This window comes from Melozone crissalis, unplaced genomic scaffold, assembly GCF_028551555.1.
Source record: "Melozone crissalis strain CALT ecotype California unplaced genomic scaffold, PUWL_Pcris_2 ptg000016l_1, whole genome shotgun sequence".
Classification (NCBI taxonomy): Eukaryota; Metazoa; Chordata; class Aves; order Passeriformes; family Passerellidae; genus Melozone; species Melozone crissalis.
In genome coordinates, this window is record NW_026535794.1 from 24,592,081 (window position 1) to 24,614,730 (window position 22,650).

Below are 22,650 nucleotides of genomic sequence, written 5' to 3' on the forward strand. Positions count from 1 at the left end.
AATATTACCAGCATGAATTACATACTGCATTCCTCAAAAACTAAACTCCTACCAATTTCAGTGTGACCAGGAATCATTTCAGAGGGATTATACTAAAGATTAACCTGTCTAAAATATGAATACAAAATACAAATTGAGAGAATTTCATGTTACCTGAATAGGAGCATATAAAATAGCCCTGCTCAGAGTTTCACAGCCAGAAGTGGATGAGACAATGAATTTCCTGCTGTCACTGGCATTAAAGCAGTAGGTCTTGTTAGGTTTTCCAGACAAATTGATTTGTTTTTATGCATTATCACATTGTGCATGATGTGCACTGCAAGAAAGAGATTGCTTCTTTCAGAACATACTCCTGTCTAGTAAGAACTGATCAAGTTCAGTGAAATAGGTGGGACTACACTTGGTAGCTAACTGTGAAGTTGTCAGACAAAAAATGAACAGAGCACTGGCTATGTTCTCCTTCACTTTGTTTTTGTGTTGTTTTCTTCAGAATACAATTTCACATTTTTTACATTCTAATATATTCCATCAATTTCTTTTTGGCATCAGCGCTGAATGTTGTTGGGGATCAGATACAGAGGGCTGGTATTTGGCACCCACAGATATGGATGGGAGGAGGATTCAATACTATGCTGACAATAATGTTTCACTTTACCAGTTATGAATTATGTAAGTATGAAAGTAAAAAAATACAGAGGAAAGACATTATTTTATTTCAGGTCTCAAAGCTATCCATGGCCTCTTAGTGAAATGACATAGCCATCAATTGGCTGATGCACAGTGGTTTTGCAGATCATGGTGCAGCCCAAAACAACACAGCATGAAATACTTGTTTCAGAAATCCATGGGGTTACTTGCATGCCTAAAATATATACTGAGGTATTTGGATGTCAGAGACTTGATGGGGAGGAAATCTGACAGCCACTACATCATGGAAAATTGCTATTTTTTAGGATGAAGTTTCTGTTTCTCAGCAAAAAAGCTGACTGTATTTTGTTTTACATGAATAAGGTACCAAAGGAAATAATGACTTGTGATACAAAACCTGATAGACTTCTCAGGACATCCAGTCTGTGCTTTTGGCCACCTGTTAGTGGCAGTCACTTTCATTAGCATCTGACAGACTTGTAGACATCCCCCCTTATTTCTTGTCTCCCACCTACTCTATTAAGTCTCTGTGTGACAACAAACCACCTGTAAAGCAAGACTGACTACCCACTGGTTTGATGCCACATCTGTAACACATGCTGGGTTACTCAACAGCTATTCTAGGAAGGCAGCTCTGGCTCAACCAGGAGATGCTGAGCTGCAGCAAAAACTGGGAAACAGGGTTCACTGACCAGGATGCATGCAAAGAGGCTGACAGGAGAGGAGAAATGTGCCAGAAGAAAATATCGGTCCAGAAGACCACAGTTATTGTTCCTAAAGAGGACTGCAGAGAGAACAGTAGAAAATTAGTTACTGGAGGAGGCTTTTCTTCCTATGGCACTGTACACAGAACAGGAATACTAAAAATTTCCCAAATTTCAACTTTTAAATCTTGCCAGAAAGAGTAACTGCAGTATGGACACACTGCAAGCCAGACTTCATGACAAGCATTTGTACCTTAAGGAGTGATTTGCAATCAGTGTACAAGCCACAGGCCTTGATGTTAATGAGCATTAGCAAGTGGAGTGAGATGCTTTTCCATGGATGGCTTCAAGTGTTTCTTTGAAAAGTGCTGTTGTAGCAGAGCAATTAGTTCAGAACAAGCCACTGGAGACCAACAAGAGGAAAAGCTGAGAATAGTTGGTTGGGGAGCAAGTAGGAGAGTGGCTCTGAAATCACTCCCAGCTATGAAGGATGAGGACCTTTAGTCACTTCTGTGATCACAAGGTGGCCCAGCACCCACCTTTGCAGATACAAGCTGAGCATTGCATGGAGTATACATAAACTAAGACTGTTAATGCCACATATTTTTTCCTTCCTTGAAAACCATGGTAGCAGGGAAAGGAAAAGACTAGTAGTAATTCTTCCTAGTCATAAAGAGGACTCTTGCTGTGTGGGGAGGATATTATGAGTAAAATGGAGTCTGAAACAGAAGGTACAGACCACATCTTAGAGGCACTTCTAATGGGCATGCAGGAAAGGTCTTGTGCAACCTCAGGATCCAGAGTCTCAGGCTCTCTCCTGAATGTGGGCATTTCTGTGTGGGAACTGAACTAAGTTTAGCCAATTCTTCTCAAATGTTCTTTTGGAATCTTTTGTGCAAATAGTCTAATGGTTGAAGTACTGGTCCACAGAGAGGGAGACCTGAATGAAAGGCAGTCCTGCAGTTGAGGGTCTCAGCTTCTCTGTCTGTTGTCCCCAGGTGCTCCAATGAAGAGCCATGAGCATGAACCTGCTCCAAGACTCCTTCTTGAAAACTATGACACTCTACAGAAAAGAGATCAAGTCTTGTGAAGAAAGGGCACAAAAGACAAGACCTTGTGATTTGGTGCCCATTGTCTGTCTCAGGGGTATAACTTGCTGTAAAGATGTGTTGGGTTGGTCTCAGGATGTTTCCACAGGAAGTGGATAGTGTCCTTGCCACACAAGTTCACTTTCCAAGCACAGGATTCCTGAGCAAACAGATTTCCTTCAATCTATCCTGTCCAATGCCTACTTCCACTAGAGAGGGGAACGCTCCTTCACTCAAGATTGGATGGAGGTCAGACTGGGTCTGAAGTTGGAAATTTGCTACTTGCTGTGTGAATTCTGTAGTTATGGACAGCTTGATTTATGAAGAACAGAAACAACAATCAATCTGGCTGCTATTGTAAATGGGATTCAGCAAAATGGGTATGGGTTTGATTCAGCCTGGAAATTCCTCAGCTTCTAAATAAGCAATACCCTCAAAAAAAATCAATTTTAGCTAATGGTGCTGGATAATTAACTCACAGCTATAGTTTGTTTCCTTCATTTCCAGTTGTGCACATGCATTTTGGGATAAGCTGGTTGAAAATATTTAAAATTTATGCACTGTCCCTCCCAAATGTTTAATTTCATAGATTTTAACTGCAATTTGTGCACTGTGGCAATGTCAAATTTAGCACAGTGTGCCATCAAGCACCACGTAGAAGCATCGTGTCTTGAGCAAGGAGCACCTATTGTGTCTCTCTTCAAATAGTACTCTTTGCAGAGTTAAACTTGTGTCTAATATTTCCTCATATCTATTTAGAAATACTTGCATTGATTTTTTATTTTCCTTTCAAATATTCTTCAATTACTTCTCTCAGTGTACTTCTACCACTTGTATGAATAATTCAGCTAAGAACTGAAACTCAGAGACTGAAAGAACATTATTTCTGCTCATCTTCTTTCAGAAAATTATATTTTCCAATAAAAACTGAACAAAGAACATACTGATACATATTTCAAGCACATAAGCATCTTCTCTTCATTATAAAAAACTTAGAATGAGGTGCTAAGAATATTTGGATATCGTAATTCAGAAGCTGACATTTTCATAATCTAGGTTCCATAAATCCATGGATTATATTTACATACATATAAATGCATATAAAATATTTTTAAAATAAAAATATGTTAATTATGGAACCAAAAAGCTTGATGTGTTTTAATTTCAGCCAAACTTTCTGAGATTTTACAGAGCTGCAGAAATGCCACTGGATTGAGCACATCCACTCAATGGCCCAAATGTTCTGAAGACATCCTTTGGAAGAAAAAATTATAAAAAGAAATACTGTACCAGTTGGATCGAAGTCTGGAAAATAATCTGGACAATTCTGAGCAGTGAGCCTTCCAGCAGGTGTGTCATCCCAGCACAACCAGCCATCCCATGTTCGGTTGCAGAACAGACCTGGACATTTAAGCAGATTGCAAGAGTTAATTCCACAAAATGAGTTAATTCCTTCCTGAACCACTCTGTTCTAGCCTCTCGAGGATTTTTGCTGCCTGTAGACAAGAAAACTTTCTTTTTGTAATATATCCATTTATTATTGTAACACTCAGAGTGGCATTCAGGTACTAGAAGGTACTTGTTTTTTACTGACCTGATGTTAGTGGCGTTCATTTTACCAGAAAGTTACATTTTAAAGCATGTTGAGCTGAACTTTGAGTGTAGTGTCCAATCCTACAAATTTCTCTTCTTGAATCTCTTTCTGTCAGCTGTAAGCTTGTACACTAGTGGTGCCCAAGGACCTGTGAGACTTCCACTTTTCATTTCACCTTTTGCTGCTCAGTAGGTCTGACAATCAGGCGTTTGAAATGCAAAGATAAGAAGCATTTGTGGGGACATGCCAGCTAAAAGCAGCGTTAGCAGAGACAGGTCCCTGCCAGGCTGTTCCCTGGTTCAGCACCAGAGGTTGGTGATGTGACTACAAACGCAGAGAAGCAGGTGCAAGACGGATCTGTAGCAGGCAGATTCTGCCTGCTGGTGTTGTCTGGGTAGGCATGCTGTGATCCTGTCCTCATCATGCCCCTTCTGGGAAGGTGGTGCTGCTGAGGCTGTGGGATGTTCCCAGCCCCCAAACAGCAGAACACAGCTCATTGCTGATCCCTGTTACAGAGATTGTGCATGCCATGGTCCTCAGAAATTGTGCTCCAAGGCTGCTTGCTGTAACGTGTAACGTGACTCATTGTGGATTTATGCAAGAAACACATTAAATCCTCCCTACGCTTCCTGGTCACTTTCCATTCAAAACCAGTTTGTGTTGGGGAAAAAGTATTTGTCACCAAGATCATCAGGTTAAAGTGAAATAGAATGAGAAGATACATTTTAGCTTTTTTTCACTCTGGGCCTGAGGAAGTATTAAAATGATGGCTGTTTTTGAAAGAATTGTAATAGAAAGCACCTAATAACCACTGCAAGTTATTAACATATAAAAATTAGTTCCTTCTAGAGCTTTTGAAACTATCCACAGATAAACTTTCTAACTGAAGCAAGAAAGCTGTAAAAAGATATGTGAATTGTTCCAACTTGCACCCATAACTGTTTGTAAGTCAAGTTGTTGTTGATTAAAAATAAAAAGCATAAAATTTAAAACTGAATTTTTCCCAGATTAGATCTTGTTCAGAAAAGAAATTTTTATGCACACTTTTTCTTCATTACCTAAGATTTTATGCACATATATTTTTCAGTTATCAAGTTAAATGTGCTAATGTTACTTGTTCACTTAATTATCAAATCACCATATCAGCAGTTTGTTATCTTTTCTTCAGGCATTGTCATATTCTTCTAGATCTTTGAAATTTATCTGAAAAACTTTTAGGAACATTTTGGTAATACCAAAGTGGAAGAAGAAGAGTAGAAAGTGATTGCAATTTGAGCTTGTTTTCGAAAAGTAGTGCCAAATGGAGTTGGAGGGAATACCTAGTTTTAAAACTTTAAATCCTTCGCCTGGCCTGATAAAGAAAAATAATCACATAGGTCAATCTATGCATCATGGACTTGTCTTCCAAGGTAATAATCAGGATATATATATATATATATATATATACACTCACATTTATCTCTGTCTATGTATGTATGTACACATAGACACTCACATATATATATATGGATACATGGACACGCTGCTGTTCTGGAGGGGTGGTCATGTCTTTCCATGGGCCTGAGCTCCTCATTTTGCTATGTCTTCAGTTCAGAGCACAATTTCAGTGGTGCTGGCACCATTCTGTAGTCAACCATTACCCTCATTCTAAATTAAAAATTAATTGAGTGCATGCTGCCATGAACCAACAGCTCTGAATGGCATCACTTAAATTTAGCTGTCGGCTGAAGGAATGGCAGCCTGTCCTCCTGCAACAGCACTGCCCTTGAGAGCACTACTTGGAATTCATGTCTTGATACATATGAATTCCCAGCTCATGCTGGAAAATCAACCCTTTGCAACTTATCACACAAGGAAAGTGCAAAAGAAAGGTGAATCCAGTGGTTACTGTCAACGGATGCAAAAATCAGGCATTTATAGAGGTGGAGGCTAAAAGAGTAATCTAACAAGAAGCAGTAAGTTACTTCTCCTGCAAGTCTAGCAACTAAAAGGCTTATTTTTAACTGAAATATCATTCCCTCTATCCAATAATCCTGTTTAACTGCTTGTGGGTATTATTTGCCTGAATTACAACCTATGTTAAGCAGTGGAAATCTCTATATTCATTCCCAAATAGTTGTGCATCAAGACCTGATTATCTGTCTTAAAATCTAACTCTTTTTTGAGTCTTACATATCCCAGTAAAATTTTTAAGATAAGAGCTGTAGAAATATATTTATTCTTGTCTTACAAAAAATCCCCCATTATCTGGTTTTTTAAATTGTTTAAAGCATATTTTCCCTTTAAACTGTCCTCAGTATCTGTTGTTTGTTTGCAGAAGTCTCACGCTTCCTGTGATATATTTTTCTCTAGCTCCTCATATCTTCATTCATATCTACTGTGAAAAAAAGTGACCAGAACTTTTAGTCCCAAACAGAAATGCTGTTTTAAGTGCAATTGCAGCACCACTATTATTTGTTGTTTCCCTTTTTATTCATCTTCGTGTATGCCTTCTATTCAATAAAGATGCTTTACAAACCTCTTTTATAAGTCTCGGTGTTTTATAAACCTCTTTTTCCTATTGTTGCTGCTGAATATAGAATATGTGGAACTTTTGCTGGTACAGAGCACAACACCCAGCAGTCAATACAGAAATGGCAAAAAAATTGAAACACTGAGTGGAGCAAACAGAACAACATTTATATTTAGGATTCACAATCAGGTGTGACCTTGTTGAGAGGGTCAGGGAAATGTCATTCCTGAAGCAAGAACAAGAAAGATTCAAGCAGCAAAGCACTGAGCCAGAAATGTAGGTGACAGAGGAAGGAAGAGCTGTTCATTCCCTGGGCTCCTTCCAGGCTTTTTCCTTTCTTTGTCCTTAGGAGGATGCTAAGTAAGTGTGAGTTTGATTACTGCTTGTGGAAAGGAAACTGCACCCCTAGGAAGACTATGGGTTAGTATAGAGAAGAAAATATTTCTTCATAGTTATATAACCACACATGGCAAAATAAAGATTCTTAAAAAACCCTTTTTACCTTTTTTCTTGTATGGAGGAGCTCTGTTCATCCTCTCATAACATTTGAACTGCGAATCTATTATCTTCTGCCGTATGACTGAATTTTCAGTTACTACAGGCTCTAATGTAGGATCAGTATAATTTACAGCAGAAGAAAGACTTGGAACAATTCTCTGTATGGAAAGGAAAAGCTGTTAGTACAACTGGATAAACAAAGAGGATTAAATTTACAAAAAGTGAGGACCAGAAATTTCTATTACTCATTCTTGAAAGGCCTTTTATTTGCACATATGTTTATCATTATGATGGGCCGTGTACTACTTACAAAGTAAATGCTGAATTTTATTAGTTTACCTCATGAAAACTTAATATTTTAACCAAGCCATTTTTCTTGTGAAGAGACGGTCATTAAGTACTTGATAAAGTCATCAAAATATTTTCATTTAATTTAGTGTTTGCAAGAGAATTTTCTGTTAAACCCATGTATTTCTGTTCACTTGTGCTGATTTAACTCTAGGCAGTGCAGACAAAATACCTCAAGGCCACAACCCTTGCTTTGAGCTTCTGCAACAGTTAAGGCCAAAGAAGGTAGAGTTTAAACATCAATACCTGACTTTAGCTCTTAGTTAAGTACCTAAGCAGACCCCCTAAATTTGATAGTCTAAATAGCAAGGTCCTCTTTGATATAGTGGCATCTTCTGAATTATCCCATTCTGAACTGCCTGCCTGTTAAAGGAAGGGATCACTGCCTTTGCAAGGCAAAGATCTCACCTAGAGAGGTCAGTTATGCTCTTTTGCCCTTTTACCTTCCATCCATCCATCCATCCATCCATCCATCCATCCATCCATCCATCCATCCTGCCCTCAAACACTCCACCCCTCCTTCCCTCCCCTCCTTGTACAGCTGAGGTCTGTGAGCAGAAATGAAAGTGTGGAGCTTTAGTTTGTTCTGTTCTGCCTCAATCCTGTATCGTGACTCTTCTTTGCTTGAAGGTGATAGTAAAAGATGAGATCCTCTGCTTCCCCACTCAAAAAAAAGCAACATTGCTGTACCACTTTCCTAGCATGACCCTCTGCTTTCCCCTATACTAAATGGTACTAAAGCCATCACAAACACATTCAGATTCATTTGCTGGCTGCTTCAAAATCTAGGACTCTCATAAACACACAAGCTTGACCTTTTTTAGCAGCAAATGCTAATACAGAGATCTTTAGGCATGCATTTGTAGTTGTTTGAACTTAAAACATGACAGATTTGAAAGTCCAAATATCTGCTTATTTCTTACATTTTGCTGCCCCTTTTTTATGTCACATCACAGGCAATTGTATTCCGTCAATACATTACTTTTTCCTCCCATTTGCCTGCTAAATTACCTTTGTAAATACATGGCAAAACCAGTGTGTTTGACTTCACTGAAAAAAAACCCATTACTTTTATCTTGGTACTTCTGTACCAAACCATGTAAGTTTAATCTTTTTATACTCTTATATCAAATCAATTATGTTTTTCTAATCTCATCTCATCTCATCTCATCATCTCATCTCATCTCTTTTGACACAGACGTTTTCAACTATATACACCTGCTAGCTGGAGGACATGGAGGCAGTCAATCTTGTTGTACTTAAGTAGGTGCTTGAAATAAAGTAGGAGGAATAAGAATGAAAATATTTTCTGGCAGAGATAATTTTATATAAATTTTAGATGTATGTATACATCACCCTCTTCCTCTCCCCCAAGATATATTTGGACAATGAAGCCATTTGGAACACTTCATCTGGCCATCCAAATGAAAAATTTAGTATCTAGAAAGTCAGAACAGGAAATAAAGAAGCAAAGCCAAACATCACAAAAGATCCTTTAGCTTTAAAAAGACTAAAGGGAGCAGCCAGAGTCCCCAAGAATAGTTTAAAAACCAGTCAAGCAAAATCTTAAATCCAGCACAGGAAAGTGCAGATGAGGTTCTTCAGACAACCTCAGCTTTGTCTTAGCCCTTCATGTCCATGTCCATGACACAGGTTCTGATGCTTCTCTGAAGTGATAAGTAGATACTGCATATTAATTTTTTCCATTCTTATTTTGAATAATACCTCAGTTCCAAACTGTTTGTACTCAAGACAGAAATAACAGTTTAATCACAGAATGCTAGGAGGACTTCTGTGGCAATGCCTTTCTGCTTGATAATTTCTCTGCAATTCTGGGCCAGTTTGGGAGCATATCCATGTGTGGGATGATTGTTTTGAGGGGTGAAACACAATTTAGACACTAAAGTCACAGTACTCTTATAGTTTTGTTACTTGCAGTGTGTAATTCCTGAAGAAGTTGGCACAGTTGGGTAAAGTTTAATGAGAATATTCTCATCCTTGGAGGTAGAGAGTACCTGTGATGGTGGATGGATTATATGTCTTGCATTGTGTGCAAAATTACGTAGGAGTGCTCAGCCATGTTACCTGGAGGCCCATTTCTACTGCCCCTGCACAAGGCAATAGTGGAGCAGCTGAAGTTGCCAGTGAAATTTCTACTGCCCACATTTAGGCCAGCAATTCACTCAGACAGATAAAAATATGGATGAGTTGTGTCACTAAAACTCATCAGTGGAAGTCACTTAATGGCCTCCAGTAAAACGAAAGCAAGTTTGGATAAAAGTTGGGATAATAACACTAGATTTATTATGGTCTCTGTTCTAGGGTTACTTTATGATCCTCGTATCCCAATTCTCTTCTCAGTTTATGCTGGATATTGTATTCTGTGCCTTCAAGGCTGGCTCTGACAGCAAAGGTGGGAGAAGAAGCACAGTTTTTGTTATCACTCATCTCCTCCACGTTCGGCTGGACTGTGTTATCTGGGCATGGATGGGGCAAAACACCACGCTCCTTTTTCTTTTTAGTTGGTTAGTTAGTTTAGCTGGCTGAGGCAGTCTGAGATTTCCCTGGACTGTTTTTCTTTCCCTTTTCTTGGAACCATTTGAACCTGCTCCAGACCAGGACTCAGGGAAACACCGAGAACATTTTGCAGTGTGCTGGGGCCCCCTCTGCAGCCTTTCCCAGTGCTGGAGGGATTGATAACAGAGCGACCACCCACCGGGGAGACTTTCTGAATTTGTCATCTCTTCAGAGCAGTGAATGAGTTTTGTCATCTGGTATTGTTCATTTTGTGTGCTGGGGGTGCTGTGCCTGTTAAATAAACAGGTTCTTTCCACTTCCCTCTGAGGAATCCTTCCCGAACTGGTTGACGGGAAGGGCTGTGTGGGTTTGCTCTCTGGAGGGGTCCCCTTTAGAGGTTTTCTCCCAAATTTGCCCTAAATCAGGTCAGTCTCTAAAATTATTTTTATTATTTTTTTTTCTCCTTTTTTCTTTTTCTTTCTACCAAACACAATGACTCAGATCTTCAAAGGTAATTGCCCAAAAATCTTTCCGGGCACTTTTTATGTAATTGAATAGTTTGTGTGGGAAATCAAATTAAGGGGTTATACATAGCTATGTCATCTGTGATATGCCCTTTAAATCTACTCTTTCCTTTGATTGCTATTCCTCATTTTTGTTTGCCTAGACCTGAAAAGCTGGCCTTGGAAGCTTGAACACAATTTTCTTCTCCATATAAATCAGATTACCTCTTCAGCAGATTAATTAAATATAAGTTTTGTGGCTTACTGTAGGTGGAGAAGTCATACCCCTGTTTCAAATACAGGGGTTTTTACTATCCAGAAGAGAATCCCATGTCCACCACTCAGAATTTAATCCCATGTCCACCACCCTGACCTCCCAAAGTCAGTCCAGTGGGCTGATGATCCAGCCTTTATATACCTGCAGTCAGACACGAATTTTGATGCAGTTTGTGATGCCAGATGTTATAACTTGTTTTAGTCTCCCTCACTCCTTACTGTAGCAGTCAGAAAAAGGCAAATGGGGCAGGAAGCCATCTCTGGGTCATTATTCTCTTTTCAGAAATGGCAGGAGCTTGGCTATGGTTACCTGGGAGAGAAAAATTAGTCTGCATTGTGTTAAGGGGAGAGGTTGAGAATGTCCCATCAACATCTGTGTATCAGTGTGCATCAGCTCTCATGGAATTCACGATTTCGACTCACCTCTTCTACTATATTTTCATTGTGATGTCAATGTATTTTAGAAATGAAGACTTAAAAGACACATTTGTAGACAAAAAACCAAGGTCAATTAATCTTTGCCTGGCCACTACCTACAAATATTGAACCTATAAAATATGGAACAAATTTTAAGTGTTCATATTTCATTAATGCACATTAAAAAGCCTTCCTATCCATTCATCAGATATGTCAGATGGAAATATAGATGATGTTTATACAAGAAAGGAATGCCTCATTCATTTATAAACATTCTTTATTAAGGAGAAATAAATAATTCACAATAATCAATGTGATCATTGCTTAAAAATGCACTGAATTCTTCAGAAGAAAACAGTTTAAATGATGTCCCATGCAGCAGTTTAGCAGCCGTACATATGATGTCACTCCTAAAAGTCCAAGTAAATGACGTCATACATACGACCACCAAGCCACCACGTGACAAATGACTGACATAAGAAAGTGAATTATCATTACAAAGAGAAATAGCAGGCTGCTGAGAATGCTGGAGTTCACTTTATACCTGGAATGAATAAAGGATTCCCATAAAGCAATTTGGCTTCATTATTAAACGGTACAGGAATGAACAAACAGTGCCGTGGTTTCTGTGAGAGTAACTGCTGTGAACCTGTGCCAGGCTGTGCCTGCTTCTGCAAGGGAGAATCCAGATAAAGTAAGCATAAAAGTATTTCACTTTTTCTTCCCCATAAAAGATTGGAGACGATGAACAAGCATCCCCAAACATTTTTCTTCTGCCATCAAGGACCTTGCAGGACACTAACAATAACTGTATATGACATTCAGGAAAAGAAGGCATTTGAAGCTGTCTTTTTTCCCCCCCTCTTCCACTAAATATAGTAATTTAGCAAGAATTATTGGTGAGCTCAGGCTAGCAGAAATTCTGGATGCTCTAACTGTTTTTTATTGATTTCAACAGCTCAATCATTCATTTGGTATAATTCTTTTAAAACTGCTGTGTGCAGTCATCTCCTTCTGGATCACTAAACTCCTGTTCTTCAATACATCACATTTTAGAGGAGGAGCTCAGCATGATTTAGATGAGTTGCAGAGCCCCTCTCATATTTTGATTATGTTTGAACTACTTTTCACAACTGCTAGCCTTGGGACAGATAAGAAAACAACTGTGATACCTTAGGAAGGTCATTAGCATATGATGTTCAGTAAACATAATCATTTCTATCCATCAGAAGTGTGCTAGGAAGCAGCAGGCAATTTCTTTGGGGAAACACTACAACACGACATGTTTTACTTAATCACTGAATGTTAGAATTTTCCCACACTCTATCACTGTTGGAGCAGGATGGTAATTATCTCAGTGAGATCCCATATGACTAACGTGGCAGAATTTGGCAGCTGTTTAAACAAGCATGAGATTATCAGGTGCTGTAGAGGAAGACAAGGCTGTTGTAGTGAAAAGCAAGTCACAGATCTTACAGTTCTTTTCCATTTCTACAAGATTTGTTTATAGAAGAAGCTTTACTTTCATTTTAGCCTGATAAAAACTGTGGGCTAATCCAGAATACTTCATGGATATCTTCTTGCAGCCTTGATTATCCTCTTGTGAGAGGCCTCTTTACTGCAATCAGCTGCATAGCAACAGCCTTGTTTTTAAAAAAAGAAAAGATAGTCAAAATGTCCTGATCATCCCTGAAACTGGGTGAATAGAACAGAATGCAGCATTCCTATTTCTTGGGAAAATATGAGCAGCTTGACTCCCAAATTCTCACACTAATTCTTACCACTTAAATATATCAGCAGTTTGCTTTCCAGAGCTTGCCTTGTGTGAGAACAGGTCCTGAACTTCTGAGTGCACATACAGCATGAAGCAACCCATAAATATTTACACAGGGAGGTGTGCATGCAGAACAGCAGCTTCCAAAGGCATGGTCTAAGGTGATGAGACCCAGGGGGATCTCACCATCCAAGGCTGGGGAAGACTCTGGGCTGCCAGAGAAGAGGGCTCAGAAGAGAGACAAAGGAGGCTGTGACAGATCTTCAGCAGCTCTTCCAGCTCATGGGAGATCGGCTCTGGACCAGATGCTGGAAGAGATGCTGTCTAAGCAGGAAAAGGATTGTTCTCACAGTACCTGCACAGACATGGGTTTCAGAGATGCACACTGAGAGCCACCGAGCTGAGCAGGAGCAGGAGCCCAGTGGAGTTTGTGGTCACACCACTCCACCAGTGCATGTTGCATTCCCAGCTGTGAGGATCAAACAGAGGCACCATGGGCAGCTCCCCCATCATGGTGGCAAGTGCTTGACTAATGGTTCTGGAGACTTGAACCTACCCCACCACTGTATTCCAAAATACACCAGTTTATGCAGTTACCAAAAATTACATTTAGGTTTTCATATAATTAATTTTCAATGTTTTGTGGACAGGAATTATTCACGAGTCTTTCAGGTGTTGGAAAGAAGTATCAGAGTCTGCATACCTTTGTGACTGAGGCTTGGTAACAATTTAACAGATTTGGACTCAGTGAAAGTGCACAATTTGTTTTTTGCTCAAAATGAATTTCGTTTGGAATAGAATATTTTCAATTAGGTCTAGTGGGCCTAATTGAAAATAGTGTGGCCTTCAGCTGCAGCATCCATTTAGTCCTTACTCTGCATGTTGTGGTTGGCTCAGGACACAAAATTGGAGTATGTGGGAAAAACTACTTCATCAATCCTCATTTCCAGGGCCATTTGTAGGCACAGATCTTACTTGAGAAAATAAAGCAGAAAATAGAAATCTCTTCCATCAATGTCCTGAAAAATTGATTTGTCACACAGGAAAGAGACCCAAACCTTCTTCTTCTTCCTCATTCTCAGAAGTTTGATGCTGCTGGGCACACTGTGCTGATGCTCCATTTTTCTTGTGAAGAGAAATGTGCACTGAGGACATGAACTAATTGCTCCAGCATTCCAGGGCTTATGTACTTGAAGAAACAAATCTCAGTCACATTCTTTGGCTTTTAATAATTGCAAAAACTAGAGAGCATCAGTCTAAAGTGAACTATGACATAATGAACAATTAAATTTTCTCATTTTTATAGTAGAAGACCATACTGTGATGCATTATCCGGCATACAAAAGCAAGGGAATCCGTCAAAGAGGAAGACAATAAGGAATTGCTTGTACTTCTAAATTAGGTTTTGGAACAACTGATGCTTCAGGTTTCTTTGGCAAAGATGGGTTATTATGGATCTGCTGTACACAGAATTGCTATCAATTCTGTGTAAAAAATTACACACATAAAGAGATGGTTTCTATCAGAAGGTACCAAAAGTCCCAAGTGACAAGTCTAAAGGAGGTGATGGAAAGGAAGTGTCTGTGAAACCAAGTAAGTAATTTTTTGTCTGTGACAAAATATTGAAGGAGAGATACGAGAAGAATCTGGGGAGTCTTCTGCAAAGCACTAACTGTATAGAGGGCAGGGTGTGCTCCAGCTCTGAGATTGTGTTAGGGAATCACAGCTACACTAAGAAAAGAGATTTCAGGTAGAAGTCTCCTCTATTCAATAGGGATGACCATCACAGGGGAAACACCAGCACCTACAGTGGGGCAAACAGCACAGAGGAGAAAACAAGGATCTCAAAATGTTGTGCTGCTTTGCAACAGCTCACAGTGATCAACTGGGAGTTTAGGTCACAAATGATAGGATAACAGAAAACCATGAAAGTCATCAAAGAAGGGAGAGCTAGAGGGTGTCTTATGGGGTGGGTAGAGCTGAGGATGGGAGATCACTCCTGTCTATGTCACAAATCATCTTAATCACTGAATTTACTGTATTATTAATTTCAGATAGTGGCTGATATGTCTCTCAGTTCTTGGAACAAAGGAGTGATTTGAAGAACCAACAGAGTGGTAACCAACAGAGCCTTTTTGAAAGAGAGACACCCTTTACTCATTACAAACCATAAATAAAATGCAAAAAATGAACTGCTTCTACCATCAGCAGATGGGGAAATTCTTTTGAAAAATTACTGAGGCAAAATATTTTTCATATTTGATCTCACAACAGTTTCTGAATAAGTTTCATGATAGAAAGAAAAGCTTGTTCATGGTCTACTGTGACTGTGGCTTCTTCCCTACCAAAAAGTAAATTAACCTAAGAGATGTCAAAGTACAGCATAGTATGCCCACTACAGTGGGGAAGGAAGGCACACAAAGATTGGAAGCTTGAAAATGTAAGTTAAGTTATCCACTGAGGTCAGAATATGAAGTGCTATTTGGTGCAAAGATATTTAAAATGAATGCAGATGCAGATCTCACTTAAGAGTTTTTAAAAGAATTCCTCCCCCTGGAGTGCTAACATCGTACACATGCTCTCATGGGTGAGAGATTTAAAAGATCTGGGGACAACAGGGCAAGGATCAATCCCCCAGGGCTGACCTACAAACCCATGCTGTAGGTCAAAGCACCTCAAGTGCTCAGAAGTGCTGTTGACAATTTTAGTTATCAGAATATTTACAGTCCTGTCACTTGACTGGGAGCAAAATAAGCTGGATCTACTTCTTCATTTGGCATTGGCTTTTTATAGGAAGAATTGTTCTTTGTCAAGACCCCTATCAAGCTATGCAGATCAGATGGGATTCAAGCCGGAAGAAAGCTGGTCTCTCTCAGGTGCTTTGTTACAGACATTTCTGACCATGGGTGATTTCATAGCCAGTGCATTGTCACATGCTCCCTTGTAGGACAGGTAGAACAGCCAACCCAAATGGTCACAAACGCCAGAATACTCTAGTGTACCTCAGAGTAGAAGATTGCTCTCACACATGGAGATGATTCCTCAAATCATTAACTAATTATGGACAAATTCTTTTGGGACCAAGTTAGCAGAAATGTATTAACTCTCTTCAATGATTTCTCCATCTCTTCAGCTCTTCTTTGATGGAAGGTACTAATCCTGAACCATGAATTCAATATTTTACTGAAGTAATGTGTTCTTTGCTGTTCTCCTGGATTCACCATGATCTCATTTAATTGTTTTCTTTTAACCTCCTTCTATCCATCATTCTCTTAGTGTTCTCTACTTTCCTTTCCTTTTTTATCTATATAAATTTAAGTGCCAAACAGCATTGTGGACAAGCTCTGCTAGGCTGGGAGGAGAGGTACAGCCCAATAAGTAAACCAGGTAGGGCAGTTGCTTATGCCCTCTGACATATTTTCTACAGCATATGAGTTTCTTTTGCTTCTACAAGACACTATTTGATGAGGAGGTGTACAGAGATATTTCACATCCAGATGTTAATGAAGAAGATGAGAAGCAGAGAGGCAGGAGGAGCTAAGCAAGAAAACACAAGAAGAAGAGGAAGAAGAGGAAGAAGAGGAAGAAGAGGAAGAAGAGGAAGAAGAGGAAGAAGAGGAAGAAGAGGAAGAGGAAGAAGAGGAAGAAGAGGAAGAAGAAGAAGAAGAGGAAGAAGAAGAAGAAGAAGAAGAAGAAGAAGAAGAAGAAGAAGAAGAAGAAGAAGAAGAAGAAGAAAAGTCTTCTTCAGGAGCACAGAGCTAGAGTTAGGTGGGGACTAAGGTGGCAGGCATCATGTAAATTACTTGTACCACACCAGGGTAGTGAGGTGCTTGTTCCCAGTAGCGTCATTCAGACATATGCTGATCATTCTGTGACTTAGGCTCTGGGCAATATTCTTAATTCTGACTGCCTGTAATGTCTATGATTTTCTGATGATCAATAGTAATTTGAGGTTTCACAAGTACAGTTCAGCAAAAGGATTCAATTTATGTGAGAAGTATTTAGTCAGGCCCTATATTTTTAGAACCACAATTACTCAGCAATGTTGCATACATTAAAATTAATGTGATGCTGATTCAAAACAGTTGAAAACAGCATTTGAACTGATAAACAGATTTATAAGATTATTTTTCATTTTGGCTGCCTTCCTAATATCAGATCAGCTAAAAACAGTGAAAATGCATTGCTACTTAAGTCAGTTTGTCTCACAGAACAAGATTAAGGGCAGTTTTCAAACACACATATTCCCATGATATGTTGTAGCCTGTAAAACACAGAAATGAAAAGTCATATGCATAACCCTTTTCAGACTTGCAATTCTGTCTCACCAAGAAACAATGTTTTCAAGTTCAAACTTTTATTAGATAATCTTATTAATCTTCTTTTGAAATTTATTAGTAAGGAAACTCTTCCTTCACCTGAGGAGTATAACAAGTATAACTTGGTACTCATTTTTGTCAACATCACCACAAGTTTAAATACAGCAGCTGTCACGAGCAGTTTACTTTTCTTGTACTTACAGTTAGAAGGATGAAGAGTAAGAAGCAACACTGGGTTGTTTTTTTCATTTTGGAGTCTTCTTGGAGAGACACCTTGTAGATGACCCTTCTGGGAATTAAACAACAAAAATAAAAGCATTATTGGACTTTTCCGATAAATTCCTTGTCTTTGTGTATGAGCACATTTTTAGAATTAATCTAGACTCTGTGTGTGTGGTTTTTGGAGCACCCCCAGCCTTACATGTGCTCAAGTTTGGTCTAATTGGAGGTTGGTACACTTTAAATTTAGTCTCCTTTGTGGATCTCTGGTGGTGAGTACAGATGGTGTGGGGTACATCTTCATGTTACTGGGTGACCCGTAGCAGATCCAGGTTAAATTCTTTGCTAGATGAGGCTACCTTGCTTGTCCTTTTTCAGCTGCTTCTACCCTAATATAGAGCTGCAGACCAATGAACAATCTGGATATTTTAAACCTGACTTGCAAAACCCAGAAAGATCCAGTTTGCCAATAAGTGTAACAACAGCTCAGAATCCATGTTTGTGGGGCTAGGGAAAGCCAAAGTTTGAGCAATCTCTAGCCAGGTGAACAAGGCGTGGGCAGAAAAAGAGAACCTGGGAGCAGCAGGGTGGGATTGCGCGCTCCGTGCTGCAGCTGGGTGGCTGGGCTGTGACGGACACACAGCAGTGTCAGCCTCAGGCCACCAGGCAGGACTGCTTCAGCACAGAGTGCTGGGGAGGCACAGCACAGACACGGCTCCACAGGTTTGAAGGGAACTGCATCAGCAGCTTTTTGGTTTTCTGGGTTTTTCCTACATCAACACTTCTCCAGCCTATCTGGAAAAAGTATCCAGGGGCCACCAGGTATAATCTTATTGCTTCACAGTTGTGGGAGCTCAAGCAAGCAAAGCTCTCTGCATTAACATCTCATTTTAAATTTTACAAAAACGTAAGTTCTGTATTAAATGACAAATGCAGCTTTTGTCAAAGCACATTGTGCCTTCTGATGTGTCACAGACCACTCGTGGTGTGTGTGCTGAGCAGCATAGGACATGAGGCTGTGATCACCTTCTGTCACAGTAACACTGTGAGCACTCACACACCTTCATTTTTCAGACAGCTTTAAAACTAGGAGTTAGGTGTTTTCTACCTGCTCAAACAATCCTGTGAGCACCCTACACATTTGAAACCCATGAATTTAATGAGAAAAAGACACAGGGACTTGGATGCTTAGTCTAGTTGACATGCAGTGAATAATACAATGACTAGTGTAACATTTGTCTCAGCAACAGCATTGTAAGAGCTTTTCTCATCTTTAAATGGTCTGGAAGGGCACCCATTTTCAGAGAGGAAATGAAACATTGTCCTCATCTAAAGTAGAAATATGTAAGGTCAAAATGTAATAAAGGTGTGGCACTTCCACTTCAATGCAGCACATGTGATCTAGTCATATGCAGCACATGTTGCAGTCATGTATCACTCAGATTACATAAAACATAAAGTGATGGCAAAGAGGGCTCAGAGGGTTTCTCTCTAATAGGAAGTAGTCTCATTACTGTGTGAATCTTCCCAGAACTATTCTGCTGAGTCAGAAGTAATGCAAGATGCAAATGATCCAGAAATAATATGCAGTTACACTGTGAGCCACAAACTTGCATTTGATTATTCATGGTAGACAATTCAATTGAAGCAAAATCTGGACATCTAGATCAGAGAAAAATGCCTGGAATTGTCTGCATATTTTCCATGCTCTTCCCTGCATTCTGTATTGGTTCAAACTGACAATAAAGATTAATGAAGAACATATAAACAATGGCTCTTGGACAGCTGCAAAGTAAGTACGAGCATGAGTGTGGTGTTCATCCAGTTACACACTGTACTGCAAAGTGTTCTGCAGCATGGTGTAAAGCCGGTCTAGTGGGTGCCTCTGTTCTTGTTAGCATCATCACTTCTGCTGCATCTGTAGGGATTTTGTATCAAAAGGGAGCACTTTGTCTTACAAACTGCCAACAGCTTTAAAATGCACAACAGTTCCTACCAATGCCACAGAGATTAACACAATACTGTGACCTAGCAAGCATAAGATCAAAATTGGCTGAATTTACCTGCTATATGTCTGCTTTTCCTGTACTTTGTGCCAAGAGTGCCTGCAGCACCAGGCTGGGTTACAGCTGTAGATGCAGGTAAATCTTTTCCCTTGTGTTAATTAAAATGACTACACCATATGATATTACATATGAGTAAATGAGTAAAAACTATTTCCCATACTGAATCTCAGCTAGTCTATTCATTTCCAGTCATTTTTATTTTAGCCAGCTGTAACCACATGAATGGCTGACATACCAGATAAAGTCAAGCACCTTTTTTTGTCTTTTTCACAGAAATCTTTTCATCTGGCAAAAATTTCAAGAATAGTTGAACAACAATATTTTAACTATAAAAACTATAAAGGTCCTGACAAAGAAAAATTTTTTTCTACTTTAAGACTGGCCCATAACACTACAGCACACAGACTGGCATCAGTACTGTATCAAGGATGATGATCTCATTGAAATGAAAAGATACATGCAAATATAAAGTGCTGGTCAATGGGCAGGGCAGAAACAACAGGGAGGCAGAAAGATTCACAAGAGGAACCCCAGGAGATGGACCCTGTCAGCCTCCAGACAGAGGAACAAACCAACACCTCCATGGCTCTGACCCCATCTCCAGTGATCCAGGTTCAGGTGAGACAAGCTGGGATGTGCAAAGCAGCATGCTCAAGTGCCTGCTGGTTTTGGTCTTTTGTGTTAGAGGGATCACCTTTTCACATGGACTCTACAGCCCATGGGCAGCGCGCTTGCGGCTGGAGGAGGGCTGGACAGCTCTGGAGCTGTGCTGTGAGGAACAGAGGGTGGAATCAGAAATGAGTCCGCTCCCCAGTGTGTGCTCACACCAACTCAAGCACACATGGGCTTCCATGGCAGTACCCACAGGAGGCTCCCCATGCCTTCTCCTGGCTCTCAGGACCGCCTGACTTGTCTAACTCCACAGTCACACCACAGGCCCACGCTATGAAGAGGTCAGGAAATTAGTTTTCAGCTGCACAATTTTAAAATCTATTTAAATAGGTTTTTTGTTTATTTTCTTTTTTACAATTACAGATGGAGAAACATTAATATTTCAAGCTGTTTTAAGAACAGGAGTTGCAGATGTTTCAAGGTATGCATGAGTTTTTCCTGAGATGATGCTTATTATCATAAACAGAAATTATAAATAATGAACTGATATTTCCTGGGATCACCAGAGCTTATTTATTATGGCAATGTAATACAGTATAAAATTACACCAAAATTTGTTTCCCTTGCTGAAGTTCCCAAGCAGGTTTTAGGTGCTATGCTGATTCCTGTTCCTATAATATTTAGCCTTTTTCCCTAAGTCCAACAATGTACATACTCAGTGTTATGTTAGTATAACATGCTGCATGCATTTCAATTTTAGAATACCCATATTTAGGGATTAATCATAAGCACACTGCTAAAGCCCAGTACTTTTCTATGATTGTATTAATTCTTCAGCCCCTGTTGCTTACAATAATTCCATATGACATTCCTGACTGTTATTGAAACTAGAATATTGTTCTTTCTTTCTTTGCAAAAGTAGCATTTATGTAGCTCATTGTGTGCTAAGATATTCCTCCTGCTTCAGTTGTAATAGTAATACAACAGACACCTTGAGATTATACCTGAAACTTATCTGAGGATGAACACAGCATCCTACTCAGTGATAACATCTCTTTTGTCTCTGTCCAGATGTTTACAGGTATAATGCTGTGCTGACCAGGTCTTCAATTGCAATTACCATTGGGTTATCCAGAAAATGGGACAGCCCTCCCTGCACAGCCATTTGCACAAGGCCCACAAGGGATGTCAGATTTAGTCAGAAAGAAGGGTGTATGGGGAAGATTTAAAAGAAGGCAGTAGAGCAACAGTTCTCTGCCATGTTCTGAAGAAAAGGGAGGAAGGAAGGAAGGAAGGAAGGAAGGAAGGAAGGAAGGAAGGAAGGAAGGAAGGAAGGAAGGAAGGAAGGAAGGAAGTGGCGGAAGGAAGGAAGGAAGGAAAGAAGGAAGGAAGAGAAAGAAAGAAAGAAAGAAAGAAAGAAAGAAAGAAAGAAAGAAAGAAAGAAAGAAAGAAAGAAAGAAGACTGCAAAAAACTTCTTTAATTATTCTGCTTTGATAAATCTGCAGTGCCATCTTTCACAATACTGATGACATACCTTTAGATAAATAAATGGTTTTTAAAATGGATTTCAAAATAGGAATTTGAGGAGTTCTGGCTAAGTACAGAAGTGTAATGCAAAAATCTCCTTCTCAGTGTGTTCATTACACTCAGAATTTTTGAAATGTCACTTGCAATGTCCCTACTAGGCTGCAAGTTTCTTTGGGAGTTTCTTTTCCACCCCATGCAGTTTTCTCTGGGTGAGTATCTGGGTACACACCTCAAACCACAAGGTCTCTATGTTTTCTTATTTAGATAAGGCTTGCAGACCCTCCTGGGGAGTGTCTTGCCAGTCAGCACAGAAGGCACCAACCTGCCCTGCCTGCATTAACCCTAGACTGGGAAGCACTGGGCAGACACCACTGAGCAAGGCACAGGCAAGCCAGCAGATCCTGCTGCTGTGTTTAAGGATTTTGGATCCAGGGAGGAGGTTGCAGGTTGGTTTGTGTAGCCAAACATGCAGATGGTTTTGAGCAAAGTATTAAAATTATCCCCTCACTCTCAGTGGGACATTTTACCCCTGGGTTCCTAATTTAGGCTACTGCTTTGGGCCAGGAGTGAGCCCTACATCACCCTTCTACATTCCCAGGTCTTGTGCAGACCAGAATTGTAGTTATAACCCCATCAGGAGAGGAGATGCCAGGAGTTTAATCCCCATGCCTGAGATGGGAGTAGAGCCAGTCCCTCCTATTTCTCCAGAACATTCTTTAGCCATTAGCCCATAATAGTCTGGAAATTGTTTAAGTGGCACCAGGATCTCAGTTATTGCTGAGTTATTTCTCATATGCCAAAAACTGGTGACCATCAGTCCCAGGCAGAGAGACAGGTCTCCTTGCAGCCTCTAGTCAGGTGTCCAGGGAGATGAGGCAAGGCAGGAGATGTATCTACTGTCTTCTACTCCTGCACTCCCTGTGGCTTATCTTTGTTCAGTACCTCAATGTTTTGTTTAACCTTCCTTTTTCATACAGGAATCCCATGAGAAATAAAAATTCCACATTCTCGGTTTCTGGTGTCAGGC

At 39.8% G+C, this 22,650-nt stretch overlaps 1 protein-coding gene across 2 annotated transcripts in view; it reads right to left on the reverse strand.

Moving 5' to 3' along the window:
- Positions 1–22,650, reverse strand: part of CALCR (calcitonin receptor) — a 154,616-nt gene that overhangs the window by 51,467 nt on the left and 80,499 nt on the right. Inside the window, exons 2-4 of one of the 2 annotated variants that reach the window (XM_054274019.1) lie at positions 17,400–17,484; positions 7,049–7,202; positions 3,731–3,841 (exon numbers count right to left, since the gene is read on the reverse strand). In XM_054274019.1, the coding sequence (XP_054129994.1) occupies positions 3,731–3,841; positions 7,049–7,202; positions 17,400–17,447 (313 nt within the window). In that variant the 5' untranslated portion in view covers positions 17,448–17,484. Of the gene's footprint in view, positions 1–3,730; positions 3,842–7,048; positions 7,203–17,399; positions 17,488–22,650 lie in introns of both variants that reach the window. The other variant, XM_054274018.1, reaches the window with a different exon arrangement.